Genomic DNA, 12,271 nt, shown 5'->3' on the forward strand with positions numbered 1-12,271 from the left:
TGCTGAGGCGGTAAATTTCAGCAACCTCACTTACTGGCAGGGCCACGGCAGGGCTGGGAAGCTGTGCCGAGAGGAGGCGATGGCAGTCCAGCCCCCAGCGAGGGAACATCTGCCACCGGCGGGTGCACAGGCTGGAAGCCCCCGGTGCGGTGGGTACTGCAGCCCTGGCTGCCCCTCGCAGTTTCAGCCCGGGGAGCGCCCGATGGCTGCACGGGGCAGAACCTGAGCAGGAGGGTGCAGAAGCGCAGTTCCCATGCGAGCGCTTCGGCTGAGCTCTGGCGGCTCGTCTGGCGCAGGCGGCCTGGCACTGTCGCTTCGGAGCCCAGGGGCCTGCAGCAAACAGAAAATGGCTCCAGCTGCTCAACCTGCCGCGGAACGGGAACCCGCGAGGTGTTCACACTCGCAGACACATCAGAGGGTATGCAAACTTTGCAGCCAGGCATGCTAGCATGGACCGCCTGACAGTTCCCACTGGGTTTAGATGACCTAGCTCAAGTGCCAGTGCTTGCCAATAACATTTCTAATAAACATTTAATCACAGTTTTTCCTTTTTTTTAAAAAGGTGGGTTTTGGCCCTGCTTTGCTAGGGAATTCCCTCATGTTAGAGCACAGCTTTGCTGTGTGCCGAAGCAGTGTTGGTGTTAGGCCAGGCGAGACAGTGTGCACACAGCACCCTGCCTGCTGGCTGTGAGTAAACTGCTAGGACTTCCTCCAGCAAGGGTTGGTGGTGGTAAATGTGAGGCCCTGTGTCAGCTACAAAGTTGTGTTGCTTAGTGAAGCTCCTACAGGTCGTGTTCTAATAAGAGGTCTGGGGAGTTTCAGGGTTTTGTGGTTTTCGGGGTTTTTCCTAGTGCTAACGTCAAGGCCCTCAGCTGGTTCCAATAACCTCTTTCAGCCCTTCACTACTGCTGTTAGTATCAGGCCAATGATAGGAAACAAAAAAAAAAACAAAAAAAAACCAAAAAAAAAGAGAAGCAAGAATCAGAAGGGTTTTTTTTAAGTGCAAATATTCAGTAGCCAAATTGAAATGAACAGAGACCTGCACTGGTTTTGTTTCTCTCTAAAGTTTCAAATAATTGCAGTGAGTATTAATTTTTGCTCTTAAATTACTTCAGCGGCCTCCCACACATGCAGCATCTCTAACAGAAAAGGGGTTGCAGGTTCTCCCCGCAGGTCCTCTCCAGGCCGGCAATAACATTGACACTGTGAAGAATCCAGTCAGTGGGGACCTTCGTAGCCCACCTGCATTAGAACTCATTCCACAGCAGCTAATGTTATGTCATTACCTTAGGGGGGAAAAGCACCAACGTGGGTAAACAGCACAGGAGTAAATCAAACCTCCGTGCGGGTGAGCCAGGACCAAATGAAAGTGCGAAGTAGAACAGGTAAGCGAAGCTTGGTGTGGAGCAGGGGCAGCGAGCGACAAGCACTGAATCCTGGAAATCCATCCCCCGGGGAATTGCCAGGCCATTTGTAGGCTTGCTTTCCTGCAAATGGGAGAGGGAAACTCGGACTGTTTCCTTCAGCCTGTACCTGCTCCGGCTCAGTGTGCCTGCCCTCTCCTAGCAGAGAAGGGTGCAGAGGTCACTGGTGTGCTTTTGCTTTTTGCCTGCAGGAGAATACTCCTTTCCTCCTCACCTCCCCTGTGGAGCTCAAGCATCAGCTGCATGTGGCCGTACCAGACATTTCCATGCTCCTGGGTGCAGGAGATGGTGAAAATGTATCTGATTGCTCTGTCTGGCGTGCAGGATCTGGCCAGCCGCTAGGGAATCGCCTGCCACCTTCCCATAGCCGCGAGGAGAGTGGCCAGTGGTCCCTGCCAGGCGCCTAGCCCAGGCTCTGAGCGCAGCAGCAGCTTGCCGGTGAGCAATGGAAACACCTACTGGATGGGGGCCAAACGGCAGATTTATTTGTAAGAAAGGAGCACGAGGCGCCCAGTAACGGGGCTGAGACTGGTGTGAATCTGCACACACCACCCCCGCGTGCGGGGATGTGCTGGCTTCCTGCAGGCGAAGGAGCCGGCTCCTCGGGGCCTGCGCACCAGACGCGGCCCACTCGCTTGGATGATGTCCCCGTGCTGCAGCTCAGATCCGCCTTCCAGCCCCCGCCCCTCTTCCAGCCACCTTAGTTCATGCTGGCGAGAGGAAAACACTTTACCATCTGTTCGTCTTCAGAGTCTGACTCATAATTTTCATTTCAGCTGTCGCCAAGCAATAGCGAAAATCCCAACACGCCAGCGTATCCACCGCTGCAAACTTGTCTTGTCCTCAGCCACCAGGGACAAAGCAGCTCACCCCCAGTTCTCCGCAGCGTGCAGTACTGAAGCTTCTGCAAAAAGGCAGGAAGGAGGAAAAGGGTGCAGTCAGCTTCTGAAGGTGACCTTGGGCGTCAATGTACGTGGCCTCCAGGCAAAACCCGAGAACTTGTAGCCTCTGGGGGTGGAGGAATGGGGCTTGTCCCTGAAGGCACACACATCTGCAGGTGATGGAGGTAGCAGAGGTGGCGTTGCCCTCTGCCCCTCTGAGCCCCTCATCTAGCAACTGAACCAGGGTTCACAACAAAACAGTGCCGTTGTTCGCACCGGTCCATGGTGTACCCTGCTTGTCTCCAGCCTTACAAAAACGGGACATGCCTCCGCTTAGTCCACAGCCTTTTCTTGCCTGCTCCTTACTACCCTCAGGGGCTTGCTCGTGGTGTGTCCCCAAGTTGCACAGCACTGGTAACTTCACCTGTGGTTTACTCCTGGCTCCCTTTGCCTGTTTACTACCCTCCTCCTCTCTTCCTGCTCGCCTACCAGCAGACTTGTGCTTTCTTTTCTTCCTCCCTCCAGCTGGGAACCCATTTGAATGCCTGTGTCTGTCCTACCATATGTGTATACATTAAAAAACCAAGGATCACCAAATAGGGAAACACCTCTAGAGCTTTTGTTTCAAAAGTACAGCATGACTCCAGCTAGACTGAAGATACTTTGCGCTAACCTCATCATTGCTATCAAATGTATGCCGAACACAGCCCTTGTCTCATAAATTACTGTAGTTAGTAACACTCCAGCAGGCAAAAGGATGTGTTTAAAAACTGGCAATGCAAATGAAGTGGCTGCAGTTTATATTACGAGTGACTCACAGTGAGGCCCTGCTTGAACGGGTGAAGTCTCCTTGGCTGCAGCCCTACCTCTAGCACACCCACCGGCAAAGCAGCCTGCAGCGCAGCAGGGGCAGGATGCTGTGGGGTGTAAAATAAAGAGCCGCTAAAACCAGATGAAGCAGGGCTACACGGTAATTTCTTCTTTTGTTGCAACAGGGTGGCGTAGATGAGCTTTGCTCATACTCCAGGCCTACAGCAAATCCCACAGAAGAGGTACAGGCACAACCTTTAGAGGCTCAGTGCATTTGCAGGCGTTAATTTAATTTAAGGATGAAGCCCCAGGGCTAGGCAAGGCAGAAAGCGCTGGAGCCAGGGAACCGTGGAGCCGGGCCCGGCAGGGCCACACGCTGGCACAGCCACCAGCACAGCCAACCTTTTTTCCTTAACATAAGGTAAACAAGTTAAATATCGAAGCCACTGGGGAACTGTATTTCCACCGAAAATTTAAACATTTTGCTGAAGGAAGGGGTGGGGTGGGGGAATCGGGCATCTTTGGCCAACACCAATAAAACATTTTCAGAGTTCTACTTCTCAATGCACACGCAAAAAAATCTTCTTCTGGGACAGAAGATGGAACCTTTTTTTTTTTTTTTTTTTTTTGATGGGTAGTGGTTTTGTGCCCCAAGCGACTTGGGGTTTTGTGGTTGGAAAATAGATACATTAAAAAAAGGAAAAAAGCAAAAAAAACCCCCAGACACTTCCTGCGAGGCTTTCACTGGGGCCAACCCCTGCTTTTCTGATGAGAAAATAAAGCTCTGCCTGACGTGGTTTTTCCGGGCTGCTCAAGGCGGCAGCGCCGTGCCGGCCCCCCACGACACGGGGCAGCCCGAGGCGCTGCCCGCCGGCCTCAGGCACCGCGGCGGGGCCGGCGCTGCCGCCCCCGGCCCCGCACGCTCCGCGGGCTGCGAGCCCCGACCCGGCCCGCACAGGCGGCCGCGCCGGCGCCTCCCCGGCCCCTCACAGGCTGCAAAATGGCGGCCGCCGCGGGGCGCAGTCCGCAGCGCGGTGCGCAGGGACAGCCCGGGCCAGCAGGGCTCCCGCACGCCCCGGCTCGCAGCACGTCCCCTGCCGGGGGGAGCGGCGGCGGCGGCGGCAGCTGCGGGCTGGAGGAGAGGGGCCGGCTGGGGCGGGGCGGGCCGTGAGGGGCGGGGCGGGGCGGGGCGGGGCGGGCCGTGAGGGGAGAGGCGGGGCGGGGCGGGCCGTGAGGAGAGAGGCGGGGCGGGGCGGACACCCCGCGCTTCCCGCCCTTTCCGCGCCGTTTTGCCTGCTGGGAGCGGCCGGCTGGGACTCGGTGTCCCGGCGTGCCCCGCGGCGGGAAGCGCGGGCGGCCGCTGCGAGCAGGCGCTGGGCCCGCGCCGTCCCGGGGTACGGGCCGCTTCCCTGCCGCGTCCCCGCCGGTTCGCGCTGTGGGCTCTGGGACGGCGGCAGGTTGGCGGCCTCCCGGGGCGGCGCCGAGCGGGAGCGGCGGTGGGGTGGCCCCAGGCGCCCCCGTGTCGAGGAGGAAGGTGTGGGGCCAGCGGAGGGTGGCAGCCCCCGGGGGCGCAGAGGCCTGCGGGGGGATGTATCCGGCGGGGTCCCGGCCCGGGGAAGGGAGCTGGGCCCCGGGCGGCCATGCAAGGCGGCCGGGACGTTGGGCGAGGCCGTGGGCTCCGTGGCTTCCCCCTCCCCGGGGCGGGAGCCCGCCGGCGCTGCGAGCCCGTGCCCCGGGGCTGCGGCCCTCCCTGGCGCTGGCCGGCCTGAGGCGTCCCCAGGCACCGCGCCGGTGTTGGCAGGCCTTGCTGTAGGGCTGTCTGTGGCGAGTTGCTCGTGGGCTTGGGCCGGCATGACTGGGGCCTCTGTTTTCCTCACAGGCCGCACGAAGACGCGCAGAGTGTATTTGAGTAAGACCAGGATGGAAAAGTCCAATGGGGACCTGCCCATCCAGAGAGACGCCATCCTATCTGAGCTGTGCTGCGAGCACGTCACCCGAACGCACTTGTGAGTCTGGGGCGCTGTAACGGCACTGTGTTTGGCTGCTAATGCTGTCAAGGCTAAAATACCTCTTCCTTAGGAGCAAAATGTTTCCTTTCTGTGTTACAGCCCTCAGATGAGGTACCCTGGTTCACAGCCCGTGATGCAAGCTTACGGGGCCATCTGAAAGCTTTTAGTCAGTTATGTGCTTCAGTGTATCTTTTGGGTTGCAGTCATTACTTTTTACGTGTTACAAAACTAAGAAGAATGTGTGGTTTTCAGATGATGATTTCCCATTTAGGGGTTACACTGGGGGCAGTTTTCAGAAGCAGTCAGCAGACACCTGTCAAAGACAGTTTACATGGAGTACAGCCCTCTGTTGAATTCCTCAGATGTTTCCTTTACATTTTAGTGCCTTGTGAAGATCTGTCTCCTAACTGTGAATATGACCTTTCTTTGAAAACAACTCTGTGGTATCTATATAGGGCCTTGGTAATTAGGAGCACTTAGTGTTTGCAGTGCATAACTATTATTTTTATATTTTCTTAGCTGCATTTAATACTGTTCATTTGGTAATGGTTTACTGCACATGCAAGTTACAGTTTTGATGTTTTTAAACCTCTCTTCTGTTCTGCGGAATAGGGTTGGCGGTGTGAATGTGGAGTCTGAGTAAACAAGGTAGTGCGTGCCTTACTGGGCTGCGTCTTGTTCTTTTGCCAGAAATCCAGCAGTATCTGCAGGCTTGTAGATCAGCATGAGTCTGCGTCAGATTTAGAACTGTTCTGCAGCTTTGGATGATTCAGGGGGAAGGAATTATTTTTAAAACTCACTTTAAAACTGCATTTCCAGTATCATGATGGAAATGTTTGTTTTCTAGGGTGGAAGTGCAGAGATCTTTGGTGGCTTTAACTGACCCTCAGGAGGGAGAGCTGACTCAGTCTCAGGAGAAAGTGAGTGACTAACAGACTTTCCATGTCTGTTTACTGCATCGTTTCAGAAGAACCTATAATTAGATAGTTGAGCTTATTCTAAGAATACATTAGAACTGTTTCTGTAATTCATGTTCTGGTGAGTTGAACTGCAGTGCGTGTTTGCCAAGACTTGTTTTGATTGCCTAGCAAGTGTGATTGCCAGCCGCCTTGTTTCTGCAAGGTTCCTTTGAGCAGGTGACAGAGCAAGTCAGGTATTGCAGCTGCTGCTGGAAGCCAGGCCTCAAATCGCGCTGCCTTTTTACTAACTGAAGGGCTGGCTTGCACAGACCATTCGTTGCATCCTCCTCTTGTTTCTATGCACAAGCATGGCACGTGTGATTAGTCTTTTTAATCTGGTGGGATTGATTTCTTGAGCTGGATTGTCTTATTATTCTAGGAATCTAGTAGTGACGTGAGAGCTTAAACCCAAGGGAGGAGTGGAGCTTTAAATTGTGTCACTTTAAAGGAATCCTGAAACTGTAGCCCCGATATTTTTGTGGCTTCTCTGCTGCTGATCTCAGTCATAGCGTCCTTTGTAACGGGTAGAACATGATGATTATTGCAACAGGAGGTACAGTGGCTCACACAGTAAAGGATCGCAATGGCCAAAAGAAAGTGCAAGAGATTAGGATGTGCTTTTGTGGATTTATACAGCATAAACGAGAGGTGTCATTTGGGGAGGTTGTTGCTGCCTCTTGGAAGATGTGTAAGACAGTTATGGGGTGTTCAGATTTGCTCAGAAACTTTGTGCCCATCTTTTAGTAGTTGGACCTGCTGTAACCTTAATGAAATTTGGTATGTGGCGCAGTTTTTAATTACCTCATATTCTTGTATTGAGTCTTGTGTAAGTCTTTAATGTTAATGTGCATTTGTTTTTTAAATCATGTTTTTGTTTGAAGCTAAATCGCTCAGGAATCCCTGAAGTACAGCTGCCTGTTATATTGCAGTAGTAATTATTTTGCTGGCATAGCCTCATACTTGGTCCTTATTTTACAGTTGAATTTTTATGCTCCTTTGTATTCTAGGCACTGAACTCACTGGGCATTTGGCAAACCGTATTTGCAGCTGCCCCTGGGCCTGCACCAAAGGCCCCAGCGAAGTGACAGCTTGACGATGGCAGATCAGGATGCAGGCGAGCCCTTTCGGGGGTTGGTGGCTGGTGGTGCCACGGACTATGAAGGCACTCTGCCCTCAGACACAGCGTCGCTCAGCGATTCAGATTCCGATGATTTGGGGTTAGCGGATGAAGCGGAAGTTGATACGATATCACCTGAGGAGCCATCTGTAGATGATGGGGATTACAGATCCAGGGAGACTCCCGACTCTCTGCACAGCAGTCGCAGATCTCCTGTCCAGCCCTTCCATCTGAGGGGCATGAGTTCTACGTTCTCTCTCCGTAGCCAGAGCATTTTTGATTGTCTGGAAGAGGCAGCCAAGTTGTCTGTGCCCTCGATGCCTGAAGATAACATTGTTGATGGGAGGTTTAAGCGTCCCTTGCCTCCCAGCACAGCCTCAGGTAACGTGGTTCCACAAAGCCTGGGAAAGCAGGCCAAAGCTGTGCAGGCTCCCAGAGCCTCTCCTGCCGTGCCTGACTACGTGGCACACCCAGAGCGCTGGACCAAATACAGCCTGGATGGTGTTTCAGAGTCTAGTGACCAGGCTAACCAGGCCGTGGCCATGGAATTTCTAGAGGATTTGAAGAAAAGAGGGGAGAAACAAGATGGCTATACCCCGTACTTCAACCAGGACCCTTCCAGCTGTGGGGCTGGGAGGATTGTCTTCACCAAACCAGCAAAAAGGGGCGTTGATGGACTGGAAAAGAAAACATCCGCAGGGGAGGATCCTAGGAAACACATGAAAACAGATCTGCAAGGAAAATGTCTGAAGAAGACTGATGACTTGAGGGAGGAGAAGATAGAGCTGGGGCACCTGGGTGGTGGGAGTGGAAAGGTGACAGAGGAGGAGGAGTGTGTGATGCCAGGGGACCTCAGTACAGAAGGTGCAAGGTTTGGTGGTGCAGATGAAGAGCCATCGGTGGAAACGGTTGGATTCCATTGCAGTAAGAAGAAGAATAGGAAAAATTTCCGGCCTAAAGTAGACGGTGAAGGGGAGGAGGAGGAGTCCTGAAGGATGTAGCACATTGGAGACATCCAAGGACTTGTATTGCCTTTGGATGTATTTTGGTTTTTTCCTCTGAATTTTTTTCTGGTCTGGAAACCCTGTGATAGCTTTTTGTCTCATGGTTTGCATCGTAGCCGCCAAGAACACCTTCCATTGTTGGATAAAACACACTCCAGGCTTCTTTGGGAGACATCTGAGCACGGGATAGCTGCATCCTCGCAGGAGAGCACGAGGTGTGCTTTGTTTGCTGCAGCGGCTGCCTGGGGCTTGCTGTGCCGCTGAAGTGGCCAAGGAAGAAGTGAAGGCTAAAAGGCTGCAAGGCATCCTGTTAACCCCGGTGTCTGGAGCTGTTCCCAAATCCTGTAGAGCCTTTGAACAAAGGTGACGAGCTCATTAAGTAGAGATTTTTTAAGCAATGAAAATAAAGCCTAGTCTGCCACTAGATGTGACTTCTTCTGGCCCCGTCCCGGGCAGGAAAACCTTTGCTTTTTAGTACATCACTCTCTCTTACCATCGAGGGTGCAAGAACAACAGCGCCCAGCTGTGATCTGGAGGGCCCAAGTAGGAATGGGCAAACCCAGTATTATTTTTAAACGTTGGATTAATATTTACCTTATTTAGCATCACACAATAAGGATTTTAAACCCCTTCCTGCGGAGGGGTACAACTGTGGATGCATCCTGGTGGGGACACGCTCAGGGTGGCTTCAGTGGCATCTCACCATGTTGGGTGTTGGTCAGAACTTGCAACAGCTTCTGCTGTGAAGTTGGGCAGCAGCTCTGCCTCAGGCGGGCGATTCTTGGCCTGCACACCCGTATGTGTGCCGGCAGTGCTGCTCCCGTGCTGGCTGCGTGCGGGTGTGCTGGGAGTGCGGGGCTTATGCTGCCGCTGGGTACTTTTTGTACTTTGGGATTCAATAAACTTGCAGTTGTAGCTTGATTTCTTCATCTGAGCCGTGTGATGAATGCAGCTGTGGGAGTTTTAACAAACAATCAGTTGATTTGGTTTGAGAATTGTCTTGAAGATCTTGTGGAAAGCTACTCTGAGCTTACCATTGGGTAACTTCTCCCTTGAGTCTTACATTTTAGAATCTAAACCTGGTGTGTTTAAGATGTTAGATCATTTAAATATATATATATATATAAAATCACCTCATGGGATGCATCACATTGTAATGAATGTCAAATATAATAGGTTTTCACACAGAACATTAATAAATTTTAGAAATAAGGTTGGAAAATTCAATTCTTTGAAAGGTTATATGATTTGAAATTCAAATTAGTGCAGGTCAGTTTGGACTGACGTTTTTTTGCCAGTGTTCCAAATTAACCAGCCCCGACAGAGTATTTATAACAGTGTAGTGGAATGTTGCTGCTTCAGTTGGTGACCTCTGCCGCTCCGAGGGCGGTGGCTTCCCCTGGAGGGGGGTCGGCATCTCCCGGTAACTGGCTGGTGGGGCCCAACCCTTGGGGCATTCCTGTGCAAACAGACGCATCATTTGGCAGCACAAGGAGAGAACGGTGTGAAACGAGTAACGCTGCTCCGGCTCTCCACGTTCACCCTTGGATTTTCAAAGCGGAGTGTGTTTTGTTAGGGGTGTACAGTTTGATGCACGTTGATTCACCAGCTCCCTGCTAAATGCTGCAGTCGTTCCAGTGCCTGTGAGTGGGACACAACAATTTCAAACGGATAGATTTAGGTTTCCTGCAGATAATTAACGTGTTGATTGCAGTTAAAATAGTAGCTGTTTTGGAGTAGAGGCTGGTGCGGAGAGCAGGGCGTGCCGCTTGTAGGGTGTGTGTTACAGCCGAACAAAAAGTGTGGCTGGGTACAAACTGGGAGGTTTTACAACTGCTGCCGGCCGGGGGTGAAGGGTGCTCCTGCCCTGGCAATGGGGCTGCAGGCCTGGGGCACAGCTGAATAAACTGGACAAATGCCTCATTTATGAAGGCATCATAACAAAATTAATATCTACTAGTAAGAGACTCACTTTGGAAGGGTTTTTTATCAGAGCTGAGGTTTTATTTTTTTTCTGCTTCTGGTAACAAGTGACAGTCAGTCGAAATTCCTAGGGAATTTCTTGCCAAACATTCTTGCTCTAAAGTCTCTTTAGGTGATTTCTTTCCCCCCTGGCCTTTGGGAGAGAAAAGTAAAGTGAAACCAGAAGCGCGCCTGGGTGCCGGTGGGTGTCTGAGCCCTGGAGAGGGAGCGCCAGCAAAGGAGTGGTGAGTGCAGTCGGGGGGGCTGCAAGAATCCCACAGCTGTCAGGGTTAGGGCAGCCCCGCAGCCCGAGCCCTTTCCTCTGGGAACTTCCTGGTTTTCCTTTCCCAGCAGCTGGGAAGCAGGCGCGTGCTTGCCCGGCCAAGGGGGCAGCCGGCTGCGGTGGGTAAGCGATGGCCCCTCCAAAGGGACTGTCCCTTGTGCAGCCACGTGTGGGACTCGACAGGGGTGACAGCGGGTTGGGGGTGTCAGGGTGTGGAGGGTGGATCGTATTTAGCAAATAAGGTGGTAAAATTATCCTGGAGGAGAAAGTTTTTAGTGTGATTTGTGGAATGGAGTTTCAGAGAAAGGGCCAAGGGTGCAGGAGCAGGAGGGAAGCCCAAGAAACCCTCAGGAGCGTCGGACATTGGCAGTGCTGGGTGTGAGGCCTGCGAGAGCTGGGCCGGGCCTCTGTGAGCTGAGGGTTTTACTTCTACAGCAGGACGACAGGTCTAATCAGAAGAAATTAGAATAACATTTAATTATCAATGTATGTGATGTCAGCCTCAGACTCCTCTGCGCGCTCTTCTCTGTCGCTCCTTTCTGGCAAAGGCACTTCTGTGCTGGCATTCGTCACACCTAATGGGGCTGCAAAAGGCACATGATTATTTATCGAAGCCTTAGGGCAAGGGGCACACGATAGTAATTGCTTAAGAAACTTTAAAATGTTGAAAAAATGTGCTTTATATGCTTCTAACAGAATTAAGTCAAGTTTGAGGTTAGTTTGAGTCTGAGTGACTTGAGGTCTTGCCATGCCACAGCTTGGCTGAGTGTCCAGCTCCTGCTCTTCCCCAGGCAGTGTGTGTGTGTTCAGCTCCGGGCGTCTGGAGGGCTTTTGGCGCAATAGATGGGTAGATGTTGAAACAGATTGTTGAGAAGAATATCCAGAATCTTTACTGTGCTGGATATCCTGCAGTGCCTGAGGAATGGCCTGTTCTTGTCTCTAATGTTCTAAACTCTGGACAGGGGAGCCCCGGGTTACAGGGCAAGATCCTTAGCTGACAGAAGCAGTTGCAGCTCTGAAGGCAAACGAGCTGTGTTAATTAAAACCAAGTAGGAGTCTTGCTCCGTTTTATTTTTAATGATCACTGTTATCCATATTAAATGTTTTGCTAATACTTTGGTAGTCTCGCTCGTCGCCTCCAGAAACCCCCAAGATGATTCTCTCAAGAAACCCTGTGGCCGATGGATCCTTATTTACACGCTGAAGGTCAGGTGGGCTCATTCTGACCCACACTAAGCACCAGTCCTTTCCCCAAAGCTTTTACATATATTGTGCAAAAAGGTAATTTTTTCACTCTGAAGCACTCCTTGCTTATATTGACGTTATCGCCAGCTACCTCCTGCTGTGGTGATTCTCCACTCTCCCCCTCACCCCTTGCATTTTTTTTAACTGTTCAGCTGTATTAATTAGCTTTTCCATGATTGTTTTCAATACTTACTTGTGTAGTTTGGAGCTGGGTGGTTGCACAGGAGGTTGGTTTTGGTTAAAGCCTCAGCCATCGAGGAGATAACAGCTGTACAGTAGCAAATCTACAAAATAGGTAGGGATTTCTACATCAGCAATTTTAGTGTTCCATCCGTTCTTAAATTTGCAAGAAAGATAATTGAGGCAGCAGACTAAAGCAGCATCATAGATACCACATATTCTTTTTTTTTTTTTTTTTTTTTTTTTTTTTTTTAAAGAAACAGTTGAACTGCCTTGGAAGAAGATTTGCACTAAATACCTTCCCTTTTTTTGTGAGTATATTGCGTTATCTCAAGCTGGCAGAAACTTATCAAAGCATTTCCGGTGTGTTCCTGTGGGATTTGTGTTTGGTGTCAAC

The 12,271-nt window shown here is 51.5% G+C and overlaps 2 protein-coding genes across 5 annotated transcripts in view; one reads left to right on the top strand and one right to left on the bottom strand.

The window, feature by feature from the left end:
* Window positions 1-4,361: 4,361 nt before the first annotated feature.
* Window positions 4,362-9,125, top strand: TSSC4 (tumor suppressing subtransferable candidate 4). 4 transcript variants are annotated; one of them, XM_056354777.1, is made up of 4 exons: window positions 4,362-4,509; window positions 4,995-5,121; window positions 5,972-6,044; window positions 7,091-9,125. In XM_056354777.1, the coding sequence occupies exon 4, from the start codon at window positions 7,179-7,181 to the stop codon at window positions 8,190-8,192; it is 1,014 nt and encodes a 337-aa protein (XP_056210752.1). In that variant the 5' UTR covers window positions 4,362-4,509; window positions 4,995-5,121; window positions 5,972-6,044; window positions 7,091-7,178; the 3' UTR covers window positions 8,193-9,125. The 4 variants fall into 4 exon arrangements, with proteins under 4 accessions (XP_056210752.1, XP_056210750.1, XP_056210753.1 ...); XM_056354775.1 differs by having other exon boundaries at window positions 4,420-4,649; XM_056354778.1 differs by having other exon boundaries at window positions 4,420-4,572.
* A 1,553-nt stretch (window positions 9,126-10,678) lies between these two features.
* TRPM5 (transient receptor potential cation channel subfamily M member 5) overlaps window positions 10,679-12,271 on the bottom strand; it is a 40,059-nt gene continuing 38,466 nt past the window's right edge. The window contains exons 24-25 of the mRNA XM_056354871.1: window positions 11,888-11,978; window positions 10,679-11,033 (exon numbers count right to left, since the gene is read on the bottom strand). Coding sequence (XP_056210846.1) covers window positions 10,924-11,033; window positions 11,888-11,978 — 201 coding nt within the window. The 3' untranslated portion in view covers window positions 10,679-10,923. The remainder of the gene's footprint in view (window positions 11,034-11,887; window positions 11,979-12,271) is intronic.

Source organism: Falco biarmicus, chromosome 10 (genome assembly GCF_023638135.1).
Source record: "Falco biarmicus isolate bFalBia1 chromosome 10, bFalBia1.pri, whole genome shotgun sequence".
In the NCBI taxonomy this organism is placed as follows: Eukaryota; Metazoa; Chordata; class Aves; order Falconiformes; family Falconidae; genus Falco; species Falco biarmicus.

Coding starts and splice junctions, on each gene's coding strand:
- TSSC4 (XM_056354777.1), top strand. CDS start 7,179: ATGGCAGATCAGGATGCAGGCGAGCCCTTTCGGGGGTTGGTGGCTGGT.